Source organism: Lithobates pipiens, unplaced genomic scaffold, assembly GCF_037356315.1.
Source record: "Lithobates pipiens isolate NorthernLeopardFrog02 unplaced genomic scaffold, aLitPip1_a1.2 Scaffold_27, whole genome shotgun sequence".
Taxonomy (NCBI): domain Eukaryota; kingdom Metazoa; phylum Chordata; class Amphibia; order Anura; family Ranidae; genus Lithobates; species Lithobates pipiens.
The window spans coordinates 145,365,320-145,382,483 of record NW_027507788.1 but is presented as its reverse complement, the minus strand read 5'-3'; the positions used below and the strand labels follow the sequence as shown (position 1 = coordinate 145,382,483).

Below are 17,164 nucleotides of genomic sequence, written 5' to 3'. Positions count from 1 at the left end.
ACTCCTCTCCATCCGCTAGGATTAGACTGAATGGTTCATTATCTCCAGCCTTTTCTATCTCTAACGGTACACAACAGGGGTGCCCATTGTCCCCCCCTCCTCTCACTATGGAACATTTGGCTATTGCTCTACGTAACAACCCCTCTATCCAAGGCATAACATTCGGGCCCACCCATACTAAACTCGCCCTATTCGCAGATGATCTGCTCCTGTTCGTGACACACCCACACACATCCTTGCCCTCAGTATTGCAGGAGTTCCAGAAATTCGGAGCAGTTAGCAACTTCAAAGTAAATTGCAATAAATCGGAAATCCTTAACATATCCATGCCTAAGTCGGACCTACAAAAACTCTCAACTACTCTCTCCTTCAAAACTGGTTCCACTTCCATTAGGTATCTTGGAATCCAAATACCGGCGGATGCATCCCAGCTCTTTGCCCAGAACTTTTCCCCCCTACTTCTTAGGACCCAAGCAGATTTATCTACTTATACGTCCAAACTGCTCTTGTGGCTAGGTAGAGTACATGCCCTGAAAATGGATGTTCTTCGTTACCTGTATTTGTTTCAAACCATTTCTATACACATACCTAATTTGTACTTCAAGAAACTACGCCTGCTGTTCTCCAAATTTATTTGGAATGCTGCCCTTCCCAGAATACGGTATGAAACATTATCTCTCCCTATGGTTCGGGGGAAGCCTCCCTATACCATAAAGCAGCAGTGCTCACTCGCATACTAGATTGGTTTCACTACTCTTCAACCAAGCTTTGGGTTCAGTTGGAAAGTTACATGAACTCAATAGAACTCACCACTCTCCCATGGACCTTGCCCATGGTCTGGGGGGGTTTGGGCCCCCTCAATGACCTTACTCGTCAAACAATCCATATTTGGGATCGCATGCTGACTATAAGGGGCTTATCGAAACACATGGGGCCTATGACTCCCTTCTTTGGGACCCCAGCCTTTCCACCAGCTATGTGAGTAACAAGATTCGGACCATGGCAAAAAGAAAATCGTAGGAGACTTGCCTAAGTCCTTCTCCCCTGACCTCCCACCATTTACGGTGGCCTGGGAGACAGAACTACAACACTCTCCCTTATTGACTGGCAAAAATGTTTTATCCTGACACATAAACTATCCCTCGCCACTAAGACCCAGGAAAAGGGATTCAAACTGGTAACAAGATGGTACAGATGCCCATCGACTATAAACCATTTCAACCCGGCAGTACCAGATACCTGCTGGTGGTGTCTTAGCTCCCGGGGAACCATGCTCCACATATGGTGGGAATGCCCTCCTGTGCAAGGGTATTGGCAACAGATATTCAAACTTTACTGCAAGCTGATGGCGACCTCTATACAGCCCTCACCTGAGGTGGCTCTCTTATCTATACTCCCTGGTACGTTCAAATCCATCAAAAAAGATGTATTACGACCCTTTCTGGCGGCGGCCAGAGTAGTGATTCCCCGTCATTGAAGATCTGCAACCATGCCTTCCCTCTGGGATTTGGCTACTGAAGTGGACTGCATAAGGGACCTGGAACGTCTGTTGGCAGAGGAATATGGTAAAGACGAACAGTTTGCTCTCACCTGGAATTCATGGTCTGTATTCCGATACTCCTCTGAGTTTATCTCCTGGGCTGAACCTGGCCTGGATGATGTCGCACCCTATCTATCTATGATGGAGTGATCCTCGTCCCCTATATCTCTGCCCCCTCTTATATGCCCCTGCTCCTTTTTCTTTTCTCTATTTATTTAAATACAACCCTAGGAATCATCAAGCCAACGTACCATGGCTTCGATTATATAATCTTGTCTGATGCACTGCGTAAGGGGCAGCCTTGATCTCCTTAACTGAACTGAGGAGGAAGGGTACTTTAACTTATACTTTTTTTTTTTTTTTAAGGGATTGCTATCACAAAAGGTCTCCTGGTAGGCTTTATATACATGCTTTCAATCATTTTATCTGTAACCTGGACATGTTTTTGTTCTGATACACACGATGCCTTTTGTTGGTGTATCTTGTCATTGTTTGTAATGTTTAAGATAATGACTGTCTTGACTTTTCTATTGAATAAAATAAGATTGAATTAAAAATAGAACACAAAGTTGAAACCAGAATCTAAAAATAGATCCATGATCTAAATAGGGCTGAAACGATTAATCGATATGATCGATAATGAAAATCGTTGTCGACAATTTTCATTATCGATTAGTTGGTCCGCACCATGCGATCCGCGGCCTAGCTCCGGAGCTGGCGGCGGCAAGTTGTTCAGCCTGTGTCAGCCCAAGTGAAGGAATTCTGGAGGAGTCACGCTGGATGCCTATCCTGCCCTCATTCAAAACTTCTTTAATGTAGGTACCACTACATTTATTACCTAATCTAATAACTAACTACTATCTATTCGATAGGATTAGATAATAACTAACTACTATCTAAGCCTTTCCACTTGCTCGGCACATCCACATTGTTGATTTAAATAAAAGGTACAACACTATCTCCCCCCCCCCCCCCCCAATAAAATGCAGCTTATTACAAGCATAAAAACATAGCGTATCACTGACGATTTGCGCCAAACAGCATCCCGGGACTAATCACGGCGGTCTGTTTGGAGGAACTTTGATCGGTGTTGAGCTTGGCGCAAATCATCAGTGATATGCGGACTATGTTTTTATGTTTGTAATAAGCTGCATTTTATTGGGGGGAGATGGTGTTATACCTTGTTTATTTAAATAAAATGTGGCTGTGGGGGGCGGGGATAGTGTTGTTTGTTTTATTTTTTTTATATTTTATTTTTTTGCTGATCCGAAAATTGATCCGATCCGTGACTCTGATCCGAGGAACGATCCGATCCGTGAGTTTTTTGATCCATTGAACCCCTAGTCCGCACCTTCCCCCCCTGCCGGTCCGTTAGAATCCTGTGTATCCTCCCGTGTCCTACGCATGCACCAAGTCCATGAGCACGCAGCTACGCCTGCTTGCATTCTCCACCCAGCTGACGTCCCGCCAGCAACACGCCTGTGCTGCTTTTGGTTCCCCCCCCACCAGCCTTCCAATAGACCCGCCGCAGAGCGCAGGCGCAGCAAGCCCTCGCCGGGCCGCTTTCTAGCGCTGCCGTGATTGGAGGTTGTGCTCTGCACATGCGTGCATCCATCTTCCGGGTGCCCTTCGCTCCATTCGGAGGAGTCGGCCGAGTCACGTGTGGCGGGTCTGGACTGGGACTCTGCCCCACACCACCCCAGCACACCGAGGAGGAGCCGCTGTCACCATGAAGGGGTGAGAAAACCAGAGACCCCGGAGGGGGGGAGGGGAGCACTAAGAGGAGGTGGGGCAGTGACACCATGTGAGAGGGGAGGAATGTGTCATCTATACTGGGGGGGGGGACGTGTGTGTGTGTATATGTATATATGTGTGTGTGTGTATGTATGTATGTATGTATGTATGTATGTATGTATGTATGTATGTATGTATGTATGTATGTATGTATGTGTGTGTATATATATATATATATATTAATGTGTGTGTGTGTATATGTGTATATATATATATATATATATATATATATATATATATATATATATATATATATATATATATATATATATATATATTAATGTGTGTGTGTGTGTGTGTGTGTGTGTATATATATATATATATATATATATATATATATATATATATATATATATATATATATATATATATATTAATGTGTGTGTGTGTATATATATATATATTTCTCCCCTTTTTCAGTTTGTGGGGTTATGCTTTTATTTTGTTTATTTTTTCCATTAATCGGATTAAAAATCAGCCGATTAATCGATTATGAAAATAATCGTTCGTTGCAGCCCTAGATCTAAAATTAGAATGCACGGTTGAGTCCATAATCTAAAAATAGATCCATGATCTAAAAATAGAAGGCATGGTTAAGATAGGATTCTAAATAGATCCATGATCTAAAAATTCATGATCTAAAAATTCATGATCTAAAAATTCATGATATAAAAATAGATCCATGATCTAAAAATGGAACACACGGTTAAGATCGGATTCTAAAAATTCATGATTTAAAAATAGATCATGAATCTATTTTTAGAATCCGATCTTAACCGTGTTCTATTTTTAGATCATGGATCTATTTTTAGAATGCACAGCTGAGACCAGAATCTAAAAATAGATTTGTAATCTAAAAATAGAACGCACGGTTAAGATCGGATTCTAAAATAGATTCATGATCTAAAAATAGAATGCACATTTGAGACCAGAATCTAAGAATAGATTTGTGATCTAAAAATAGATCCGTGATCTAAAAATAGAATGCACAGTTGAGACCAGAATCTAAAAATAGATCCGTGATCTAAAAATAGAATGCACAGTTGAGACCAGAATCTAAAAATAGATCCGTGATCTAAAAATAGAATGCACAGTTGAGACCAGAATCTAAAAATAGATCCGTGATCTAAAAATAGAATGCACAGTTGAGACCATGATCTAAAAACAGAACCCACAGTTGAGACCAGAATCTAAAAATAGATTCATGAATCTATTTTTAGATCATGAATCTATTTTTCGATTATGGATCTATTTTTAGAATGCACAGCTGAGACCAGAATCTAAAAATAGATCCATGATCTAAAAATAGTACGCACAGTTTAGACCAGGATCTAAAAATGGGACGCACGGTTAAAGTGGTTGTATGTATGGTCATTTTTAGAACTTTTACCTACAGGAAAGCCTATAATAAGGCTTACCTGTAGGTAAAAAAAAAATATATAAACCTATACGGTTTAGGAGATATTCCCCTCGCAATGCGCCACTGACTGCAGACGCCGGACCTTGCCGGAAAGTGACGATATCGCGGCTCTGGCCACTCACAGCACCAGAGCCACGATACCCGGAAGACGCGCTGAGGGAACATGTCACCTCCCTCCGCGTGGATCGGGCCAGATGTCGGGGCCTCGTTCTAAGGTAAGTATTTCATAATGAGCTAGTATGCTTTAAGACCAGAATCTAAAAATAGATCCATGATCTAAAAATGGAATGCACATTTGAGACCAGAATCTAAAAATAGAATGCGTAGTTGAGACCAAAATCTAAAAATGGGTCCATGGGGGCGTGGCCTGGACCGGCATGGCGTAGGGAGTGTTAGACGGGAGCCCCGCTTGCCTAAACTCCGTTTTACCATATCCTGGGGCTAAACTTACTATTTTTTTCTGCCTCACTCGTGGGCAATCTACTGGGGACCATGTCACCGCCGAAGAGAGCGTCAGATCCGGCATCTAAGCTGGCTAAATACCGTCACAGCGAGGCGGGGGGGCCTGGAGGAACATGGCGCCGGCCTGTCTCCCGTGGAGAGTTTGGCGGCTGCTGACACTGCACGGGTGCTGGAAGCTATTTCCGATTGCAAGAGTACCCTGACCTGCAAGATAGAGGAGGTGAAGGTGGATTTCTCCCTGATTCGTCAGGATATGCAGAAGCTCAGGGACCGCGTCACGGAAACGGAGGCCCGCATATCCCAGGTGGAGGCCGACTTCCAGCCGCTTCACACTGCTGCCGAACGGCTACAACACCAACTTACCATGGTCCTCTCCAAACAAGATGATATGGAGAACCGCCTCAGGAGGTGCAACCTGCGGTTCGTGGGCCTGCCGGAGGGTGCGGAGGGCTCGGACCCCACCTCGTTCCTGGAGGATCTTCTGATCAATACGTTCAGGAGGACTGAATTTTCCTCCTCATTTGTGGTGGAATGGGCCCACAGGCTTGCGCGCTGGCCGCCTCCTCAGGGCGGGCCTCCACGGACCTTTATCGCAAATTTATTGAACTTTCGTGACCGGGACGCGGTCCTCCGCCTCACTAGATTGAAGGGGAACATACCCTTCCGGAATGGCGACATCAAAGTGTTCCCCCGATTTCTCCGCCGAGGTGCAGAAGAAGAGGGCGCAATTTACGGAGGCTAAACGGGAACTTGCCAGTCCGCCATTACTCCTATGCAATGCTCTTTCCCGCTAGGCTCCGGGTCGTTGGAGAAGGCAGAACACACTTTTTCGATACGTCAGAAGCGGTGTTTGCCTGGCTTGAGGGGAGATCGGAGCCTGCGCGAGATCAAGCTTGATTCTATCGTATGCTATCCTGACAATCGTCTCGGTTGAGTTGGATTTGCTATGGTTTCTACATCCTCTATGCTTTGAGCCCTGTTTTGCTTCGTTCACCAGGTACTGTACTTTATCTTCCTTTCTCCCTGCCCTCTATTTATGACACTAATGACATATGCTTTATGGAGGGCTCTCTTCTGCTCCCTGGATGACTTTCCCTTATCCTTCCTGACTTCACTGATTACTCCCCCTCCCCGGTTTACTTGTGCTATCCTGTTTTTTTTTTCTCCTTGCTCTGGTGGGAACGGTCCCAGTGCATAACCCCTTTTACTTATGCTTGAAACGGCAAGTTAATACCCACTGTGGCATCCGTGACATGGACTCAACACTTTTCATACTCCTGTACACAGACCCTGCACTATCCTGGAGTCCTGGAACTGGAGGCCTCCCTCTCTGCTCTGCGGATGCCTGAGGAAGGAGCACGCATGTTCCGAACGCGTGCAACGAACGTCATCACAGCGCGACCAACTAACGGACCTCCCTGACGCTGCGACACCGGGCCGTGAGACGCTGGGAACCACCGGTGCCACCGGACGAAAGAAACAGCTGAAAGAGGAACCGCTTCTCCCCGGGAGCCCTGTGATGTCCCCCAAAAGCTTTTCCTACACGTAAAACGTGATGTGCCTGAAACATTCCGATAGCGAGTGAGTGTACTACTTTTCAAATAAATACCTGTGATCTAAAATACTGCACTTAGGTTGGCGCTGTTTTTCTTCTGTTTGTATATCTTTTAAAGGTGCCTTCTACCCTTGAACATGCTGCCTACCTGCTTGTGCTAAGAAATCCTCCTTTTCCTATGGCTATCCTTATAACTATTAACTATTGACTATTGACTATAACCTATGATTCTGTATCAAAAACCTGCCAGCTACCTATTGACTATCATCTGCCATATTCACTAAGAACTGCAAAAATTCTGTGGATCAGCAGATCTGAAACCCTAAATCTGTTATACACCAAAAACCACAGCAGATACCCCCATTTCCCCATCCCATTCTTCTCCCCTCCGTTTTTCCCCACAAACCTCCCCCCTTTTCCCCCCCTCCCCCCATCCTGGACATATATAATCCAGCAGCGCAACGCACAAAAAAACATTTTTGGTCCTCTCTGCGCTGCTGCCTGATTTGCAGCAACGAATCGTCCCCCTAGTTACGGGGGCTGTAAATGGCCCTGCTCACTATCTCTCACCGTGTTCTGCTCGTCCTCGAGCGCAAGTGATGTTTCCCTGGACTGATCGGCCCCGGCGACCCACCCTTGTTGTGGAGGGGGGGGGGTACTGGATGTCTGACCCGGACAGTGTGTTAAAGTTTCTGTTCCGTTATAAGTTTTGTAAGTTTTTATTGATTTATGTTTTTGGTATTGAGAAGTACAGTATACTATGCCAACTTTGGGCCTGTGTGTTATTTGTGCGGTAAGATGGCCACGGGTATCCGGGAGGAGCGCAATGTGATATGGATCTGGTGGGGCCCCCGGGCCTCCGCGCCTCCCCCTCTTTTGGGGGTGGGTGCAGAGGGCGCGTGGTGGCGCGGGGCGGGGGAGGTGGTATATATGGTTTCATTTTGGAATGCCTGTACTGAAATGTATAACTTGGAATGTGAAGGGTATAAGGGCCAGGCCCAAAAGAAATGCAGTCCTATCATACCTTAAGGCACAGAAGGCTGACCTGATGGTTTTAGTTGAGACACACCTGACCGGCCAATTGCTGCTGTCCCTCAAAATACCATGAGTGGGCTGGGTGTATCAGGCACTGCATACCACTAATTCCAGAGGGGTTGCGGTAATGGTGGCTAAGGCCGTCCAGTTCACTCTTCTCACTATCAAATCCGACCCACAAGGCCGGTTCCTCTTCTTACATGCTAGGGTGGGTGGTCTGGAGACACTGATATTGGCAATATATATACCGCCGCCTTTCCAGTTCGCTGTTCTCACGGAAGGCCTTGCGTTTATGTCTCCATTCCCCTCAGTAAAAGCTATTTGGCTGGGGGATTTTAACAATGTAGTGAACAGGGAGCTGGACAGACTGCATGCGGTCCCGGTGTGCCCATCCCCACACTCGGGTACACGCTTCGGAAAATTCCTAACTGAGTTGTCCCTAGTGGATACTTGGAGACACTGTCACCCCAGAGATAGGGTTTTTTTCTTGTTTCTTCGCAACGTACAACAGCATGTCACGCATTGACCTCATCCTTATTTCACGGTCCCTCCTTCCATTACTGGGGGGGTAGGATTCTGCCCCCACGTGCTCTCAGATCATTCACCCTACTGGATCGAGCTCTCCATAGATTCTCCACCCTCGACATATAGTTGGAGACTCAATCCCTTTTGGTTATCAGTAGTTCCAGGTTTAGAGGAAGCCGGCAGTGAATAGGATTTATTTTTTCAGACCAATGTAGACACGGCCCCTTTCGAGTTTGTGTGGGATGCATTTAAATCTCATGCCCATTTGACATTAGCCCACCGCATTGCCAGATACAGGAAGACCTCTTCCCAAGTGGTCCATCAGGCAGAACAATCCCTAACGGTGGCTGAACTGGAGTTTTCGAATGACCCCTCCCCCCACAATGCTGAATTGCAGGCCCGTATTGTGAATAACCTCTTTAAAAAAGCCGAAAGGAAGATATTCTATAATAAGCAGAGAGCATATGAATGTGGAGAACGAGCGGGTCGGCTCTTGGCCTACCTGGCACACCTGGACCGCAGGCCGCCAACGGTGGTCTCTCTCCGCTCCTTGACTAGAGATTTGGTCACAGACCCTGATGCGGTGGTGGGAGAGTTTCGCTCCTTCTTCACATCCCTATACTCTTCCACCACTGACAGCTCCCGGGAGGAAATTGAGGCATTTTTAGCTGGTATAGATCTGCCCAAATTGACACGACCCCCAAGTAGACTTGCTCGACGCCCCCTCTCTATCTCTGGGGCTGCCTGGTGAGATTTGGTTTTGGGCCCAAATTCACCAAATGGATACACCTATTGTATCAAAGCCCGAGCGCCAGGGTTCTCGTTAATGGCAGGGTCTCTGATGCTTTCCCCCTGTCTAGGGGGACGCGTCAGGGGTGCCCTTTATCACCCCTCCTATATGCTATTGCAGTGGAGCCCCTTGCATCTGCGTTACGTAATCATCCTGATATAAGAGGACTGCAATGTGGCCATCTGCACGACAAAATCCGCCTTTATGCGGATATGTTGCTATACCTCGCGGACTCTGGCCCATCTTTACAGGCGTTCGCGTCTTTGGCGAATACTCAGGGCTGCCCATTAATTTGGACAAATCCCAAATTCTCCCCATAGACTTTAGCCCTCCCACGGCAGGACAGGCCTCCCCTCCCCTTACCCAGATATTTCAGGGAGCTCACCCGGATATCACGATTACCCGCTCCCCCGCAGACTTCACTAAACTTAACATGGAACCTCTGATTGCGACCCTAAAAACCAAAACACAAACATGGGCTAAACTTCCACTTGGGGTAATGGTCGCATCAACCTGATAAAAATGATTCTGCTCCCCCAATTTTTATATGTTCTCTGGCACGTCCCAATATATTTGCCCCTTCGGACCTTTAAAAATATTGAAGCGCTCCTTAACTCCTTTTGTGTGGGGACAGAACCGACATAAATTATCATGGCAAACGTTAAAGCGTCCCACTGATTTAGGCGGTGCGGCGTTATCCGACTTTAACCTGTACTACCTAGCAGCGCAACTTTCTCACTTTTTTTTTTTTATTTAGACAAACAGGATAAGTAACGGTATCTGACCCTAGTGTGCTCTTCCTTGTCTGGCATATACACCCACCCCTTTCAAGTGCTATTTAAAGATCCAGTAGATCCAGAGGTGTTGGGACATTGCCGGGGCCTGCTATATACTCATTGCAAAATATGGGAATTAGTGGGGCGCAGGCTGGGGCGACCCGCCGCGCATTCGCACACCCCCTTATGGATCAATCCGGGTTTACAAGAATTATTGTCAATACCGGATTTCAATATGTGGTTAACCAGGGGGGTGGCATACCTCTCAGATGTTTATAGTAACCATGTCCTTCAATCTTTTCAGCAGCTTAAAGATGAATTTCACGTCCCCCAACCACATGTTCTTTAGATATCTTCAGCTTCGGCACGCCCTTCAAACCCAATTTCGGGAACATCCCCCGAATCTGAGCGTACGGGCATCCTAGATACCTTACTGGGACAAGACCCCTCCAAACTAATCTCCCTCTTCTATAATGTTTTTCTCCGTCCCGCAGCAGCTGCATCTGCATACGCACTAAAAGATAGATGGGTCGGGGACGTGGGGCAGTTGGAGGATGAGGAATGGGAGGACGCACTGAGTACCTGCAAAACGGTCTCTACCAAACTCTCCGATCGCCTGACACAAATATACATCATTCACAGGGCTTACATAACCCCCCCACCTTGCTAAATTCAGTCCGGCTCAGAACCCCTGTTGTCCCAGGTGTGCCAGTCCGTCCGGTACTTTCTTTCACCTTCTGTGTTCATGTCCGGTGATACACGATTACTGGTCTCACATAGTCAAGTTTATACACGATGAGATGGGATCCCCCCTGACCCTGTGCCCCAAACAATGTCTATTGGGTATATTCCCGTATCCAGACTTTGACAAGCCCCATACTACTTTCCTACATGAGGTACTATTTATTGCCAGGCTACTGGTAGCAAGGAAATGGATGAGAAGGACACCCCTGACCGTGCAGCAATGGATATCTACTATTAATGGTGTCCTTCCATATAAGAAAGAAATATATGCACACAGGGGCTGTCCAGCTAAATACGGGAAAATTTGGGACATATGGTTAAACAATGCAGCTACTTGCAACGCCATCGCTGATTAATCCTTGATCCCAAATGTACTAGCCTCTTAGATTGTTCATCCTTTTTGCTCTTGCCCCCCCCCCCCCCCTCCCCCCCGGTTTTACAGTGTTGATTGTTTATAGCTCCTCTGCCGTCATGTCCATGTAAAGTAGTCTACCTCCTACTTATGTGGCACTTCTGGCGATTCTGTAATGTACCTTCTCCATCCGCTTGGTCTCTGTTGCTCTCTGCTCTTATCCTGCATACTGTATTTTTGCTCTCACTGCCTACTGTATGTATTTTGTACTCTGTATCTGTGAACCTTCTCAATTATATAAACACTTTCTTTGTGAAAAAAATAAATAAAAATAGATCCATGATTTAAAAATAGATCGCACAGTGAGACCAGGCTCTAAAATACATAGCCTACTTTGTGTCATACCCTCAGGGAGGTTTGTGATTGGCCCCAAATGTATTCTGTAGCAGTACAATGACCCCAACCATACAGCCAATGTCGTCATTTTAAAAATATCTTAAGCGAACAAGGAGTCCTGGAAGTGATGGTTTGGCCCCCTGCAGAGCTCTGATCTCGATATCATGGAGTCAGTCTGATGTTACATGAATATCCATATATCCAAGATATGTGGCTAGTTCTCCAAGATGTTTGGAACAACCTACCTGCCGAATCTCTTCAAGTGTACCTACAAGAATGGATGCTGTTTTGGAAGCAAAGAGTGATTGCACCAAATATTGATTTGATTTAGATAAGGTTACTTTCCATTTTAACTGATCAAAGTAAACTATTAACACTTCTATTTCTGAAAGCCTTTATAATTTACAGCAGCATTTTTTCATACCTGTCTAAAACCTACGCACAGTAGTGTATATTGTACAATCACTTCAGTCCCTGCTCTCAGTGAGCTTATGATCTAAGGTCCCTTACTCACATTCATACATACAAACACATACTAGGTCCAATTTAGACTGGATTCAATTAATCGACCAGCATGTCTTTGAGCAGACCTAAGGAAACCCACACAGGCATAGAGAGGACATGCAAACTCCAGGCAGGTAGTGCCATGGTTGAGGTTCGAACCAACAACTCTAGTTCTGCTAGGCTGAAGTACTAACTACTTTGCCACTGTGCTTAAAGTTAATGCATGTAATTGTTTTAAGTTGCCTGCATGCTAGAAAGTTTTTCAGGTTTTTTTTTTTTGTCTGATACTAACAAAAATTATTTCTATATTGAAATTCGGTATAAATAAGAGTGGTGGTTTTTATGTAGGGCTGTACTATAGTTGAGATTGTATATGGTGGCTGTGGGAACACATTACAGTTCTGGCTACTTTTAATTTATAGTATTAAAGGGGTTGTAAAGGCACAAGGTTTTTTTTAGCTTAACCGATACACTGCGGCAGATTGGCTCCCCTTGGCGAGGCGTCATAGCTCAACGTGGGGCGTGTGGCCGTCTAGGGGGCACACACCCGTGGCGATAGGATTCGCTTCAGAACCGATCAGTCTCCAGGCTAAGGCCAACGATTTCTGGCCTGGACCTGGTGATCGGTTCTGGCGAATGGGAGACTGTCCCCTACCTGTAAGTGTAATCACAGGCAGGGAAAAGTAATGTCAAACCCCCACCCCCCAAGTTAAAGCATTCCTCCACCCTGAAGTGGAAGTTCCGCTCATCTGATCAATTCCCCCCCCCCCCCCAGTTACCGTGATAATCCAGGTATCCCACTTCCGGGACAAGACCGCCGCAGATGGGGGGGGGGGGGGGCTGTCGTGTTTTGGGGAAACGCACAGTTCCCAGGACACAGCGGGGACCAGTAGAGACGCGCAGCGTGACTCGTGCATGCGCAGTAGGGAACCGGGCATTGAAGCCGCAATGCTCCACTTCCCGATTCCCTGACAGAGGATGGCGGCGGGGGCAGCAGAGAGACGAGCGACTGCCGCCGACATCGCTGGACCCTGAGACAGGTAAGTGTGAATTTTTATTAAAAGTCAGCAGCTGCAATATTTGTAGCTGCTGGCTTTTAATTTTTTTTTTTTTTTTAAAGGTGCAGAACCACTTTAACTCCTTCACTCCCTGTCAGTGTCACCCAGTGCAGTTTTCATATTTTTTCTTTGATCACTGTACTGGTGTCATTTGTGGCACTAATCAGCGTCGGGGTATGCAGTGTTAACAGGATCAGCCCAGATACCTGCTAGCACCTGCATTTAGCCCCTCTGTCCAGCCCACCCAAGTGCAGTATCAATCGTTCCCTGTCACTTACAAAACGCATAACTGATTCAGGCTCAGAATACGAACTGGTAGACAGCAGCGGCACCCTGACAGATGGATCTGACGATGGAGTAGTGGTCCTTCTGCTGCTGTTGAGGTGCAAGAACCTCCGGGCTCTCGTATGACGCAGAGAACCAGTACTAGTGCCGCTCATCCTGGTGAACTGGCAAGCGCCAGCGGCATAGAACATCCTGGTCATACATCTAGCACTGCAGTAACACTGGGTGACATGGTGAGTCCCTTCAGTGCAGTTCAAGCTGGTGCGGTGGCTAGCACAAGTAGAGTCCCACTGCCACGAAGAAGACAAACACAGGCCCGTCGAGCCCATGATGCCCTTCCCGCTACATTGGCCAATCCGAATTGAGAGCCCACAACTTCAGTACCCGTACTAACCCCCCCCCAATTCACTGGCCAACCTGGAATTCGGGTGGAAACAGTTGATTTTACGTCACTTCATTTTTATTCGCTTTTTCTTTCAGAAGATCTCCATAGATCTAATGTGGACCAAAGCATTTTGTATGCTGGTCAATTCATCACCGCTAATTTCCAGTTGGCCCTTGCCAGAAAATGGAAACCTATTATGGTTACCGAATTTAAGACCTTCCTGGGACTATCCCTCGTCATGGGCATAACTAAGAAAAGTGAGTTGCCGTCATATTGGTCCATTGACCCAATTCATCGTATGCCCGTGTTCTCTGCATGACCGGGACACGATACAAGCGGATCTTGCAGTTCATGCACTTCAATGACAACAAACTGTCATCCTCTGGGTGACCCTGGATTTTATTGGCTCTACAAAATTTGGCCCCTCGTAAACCATTTCAACCAACAGTTTTCAGCCTTGTTTATTCCCAATCAAGTTGTCTGCGTTGATTCCCTGATTAAATTTTCTGGCCACTTTTCTATCAAAAAGTATCTTCCCAGCAAGCATGCCAGATATGGGGTGACGATATATAAGCTCTGTGACAGGACAACAGGCTATACATATAGTTTTATGGTTTACAAGGGAAGTGATAGTCATTTGGAGCTGGAGAACTGCCCAGACTACATGGGGAGCACTGGTAAAATTGTGTGGGACTTTGTGTCACCCTTATTTTGAAAGGGGTACCGCTTGTACGTGGACAGCTTATTACATGAGCGTGCCACTTTTTAGTCAACTTTTTGATAATGGACTTGGCGCATGTGGCACCTTGCGATCTAATCACTGGGGCTTCCCCCAATGACTTATAGAGTCCCGACTTAGACGGTGGGAGAGAGCCTGCTTGAGGTTTAATAATTTGTTAGCAGTGAAGTTGATGGATTCACGGTATATTTTCGTGCTGTCCTCCCTTCACGCAGATATGACCGTTGAAATTCCGACTGGTGTTGCTGTGAAGCCCCTCTGTGTCCATGAATACAACCTTAACATGGGAGGGGTGGACCTCAACGACCAGATGTGGGCACCGTACTTAATTGCCCGTAAGGTCATATGCTGGTACAAAAAAGTGTCTATTTATTCCAATTGACTCTGCTGAATGCTTATGTGCTATATAAAGCTTCAATACAAACTGGAACCTTCCTAAAATTCATTCAATTCATCGCAGCCCTTCTGTTTACAGACGGTGCTGTGGCCCAATTTCCCAATGCAAATGCAGTGAGCCGGTTGCATTAGAGGCATTTTCCATATGTCCTCCCTGGTAGGAGCGACAAGCATTTCATGACTTGGGTTTTGCCGGATATAAACAGTGCCATTGGGAAAGCATTTTATCACACCCGTCTTGGTGTGGTCAGATGCTTTGAAGGCCGAGGAGAGATCTAGGGTGTCTAATAGACCTCAATTTTTTCAAAAAGAGAGTACCTGCCACTACCTATTGCTATCATAGGGGATATTTACATTCCCTGAGATAACCCCCCCCCCCCCAAATGAACCCATTTTGGAAAGTAGACACCCCAAGGTATTTGCTAAGAGGCATGGTGAGGCCTTAATTCAGTGATTGGTTTTCGGGGTCCTGCATGAGGATAGACTGCCAAAAAGTTCCACGCGTGGTATCTGCATACTCAGGAGAAGCAGCAGAATGAATATTTTTTTTTTTTTTTTTTTTTTTACACTGACTTAAAGTGGAGGGTCACCCTAAAAATTTAGAATTAATATTCTTAAAATGTAAAATAATAATAATAATAATAATTTGAAAAAAGTAAAATTTAACTTACCAGAAACCTCTGTTGCTAGGCAGTCTTCCTAATCTGCCTCTTCCTGTTCCGAAGCGCTTCCTTCTCTTCAGCGAGCAGTCCCATTGCTGTGTGTGTGTGTGTGTGTGTGTGTGTGTGTGTGTGTGTGTGTGTGTGTGTGTGTGTGTGTGTGTGTGTGTGTCTGTCCCAGAACACAATGGGGCCATTCACAAAGCGTCATGCAATTCACACATGTGTAGTAGGAAACGGGGAGTGGAGCCGCACGGCTCCACTGCCTGTTTCCCTTAGTGAGGGTGGCAGCGCCGGGACACGATACAAGGGACGTATCGGCCTGGGGGGGGCCAACATCGCGGAGCGCCCTGGACAGGTAAGTATCCTTATTAAAAGTCAGCAGCTACAGTGTATGTAGCTACGGACTTTTACTTTTTTTTTTTTTTTTTTTTTTTTTTTTTTGTAGGCTGGAACACCCCTTTTTAAATATCCTTATTAGATTGTGCAGTATGCAGCGAAAGAATGAATATAGCATGTATTGCGTAATAATCCATTGATATTCTATCTTTCAGATGTGGATAACGCGAATTACTGGTGCCCTTCAGGAACATGGCATGAAGTACCACAACTTTGTTGGTAATTTAGTAAAAGTGAGTCTTTGATTTTCAAATATCTTAAAGCTGGTCAAAGATGTGAGTTTTTCAGACAAAATTACTAACAAACATTTAGAGACTTGAAAATCTTTTATGTTTACTTCCTCTTTGTTTCCCTGCAAAGGTAAAGCTTAATGGGCTACTATGCATCGCATAGTAGCCCATTATGTGTCACTTACCTGATGCAGGAGCCAGCGATGTCACCGCTATCCCCTCTTCTGTGGAGCGTCCATCTTCTTTCCGGGTATCGTGGCTCCGGCCAATCACAGCGATGACATCACTCCCGCGCATGGGAGCCGCCATTAACGGCATATCGCCGTTAGCAGCGGCATGCTCAGTCTTATTGGAAATATCTCCTAAACCGTGTAGGTTTAGGACAGGGGTGCCCAACCAGTGGCCCGGGGGCCACATGTGGCCCGCGGAGCCCTCTGATGTGGCCCGTGATCTCCTGCTCTGGGATGGCGTGTTGGCAAGTCCAGATTGTGGGTTTCCGACACACCATCCCAAAGCAAAAGTGTTGTGAATGAAGCCGGCGGTAGAGGAAGGAAGTGGTTGCAGAGCCGCATGAGCTGACCTGAATGAAAGACTGTTGTTAAAGGTAAGTTTTTATTACTAAAATCAGTGTGTATATGGGCATATCTGGGCTGCTTTCAAACTGATCCGCAGGTGCAGCGCAGAACACCTGAAGGTTACCTGCACTGAGCCATAGACTTCTGCTATTACCTGCGGGTTTGGTGCACTTCAGAAAGTGCACCACCCCTGCAGGATATAATAGAAGTCTATGGCAAAGTACAGCTAAGCCACAGGCGCTGCACCCTCAGTGTGCGTAAACCACAGCACATCAGAACCTTCATTCACCTCTAGTGAACCACAGATGTAAATGGACTTGTTACACACACCTACCTCCAATCCAATGGAAAAAAAAAAACGGGGGGGGGCATATCCATCCCCTTCCATCTGTGCAGATCTGAGGGCCCATAGAGTTGAGCGGGCTGTGTCTGTGTCAGCACTTGGACCTGTCATCCACCCGCTCATTGTGGCCCGTGACTAGTTACCAAGTTGCTTAAATGGCCCTTGCTCTTCAAAAGGTTGGGCACCCTTGGTTCAGGAGATA

The 17,164-nt window shown here is 46.2% G+C and overlaps 1 protein-coding gene across 1 annotated transcript in view; it reads left to right on the top strand.

The window, feature by feature from the left end:
* Positions 1-17,164, top strand: part of MRPL20 (mitochondrial ribosomal protein L20) — a 37,364-nt gene that overhangs the window by 13,450 nt on the left and 6,750 nt on the right. Inside the window, exon 3 of the mRNA XM_077457627.1 lies at positions 15,970-16,047. Coding sequence (XP_077313753.1) covers positions 15,970-16,047 — 78 coding nt within the window. The remainder of the gene's footprint in view (positions 1-15,969; positions 16,048-17,164) is intronic.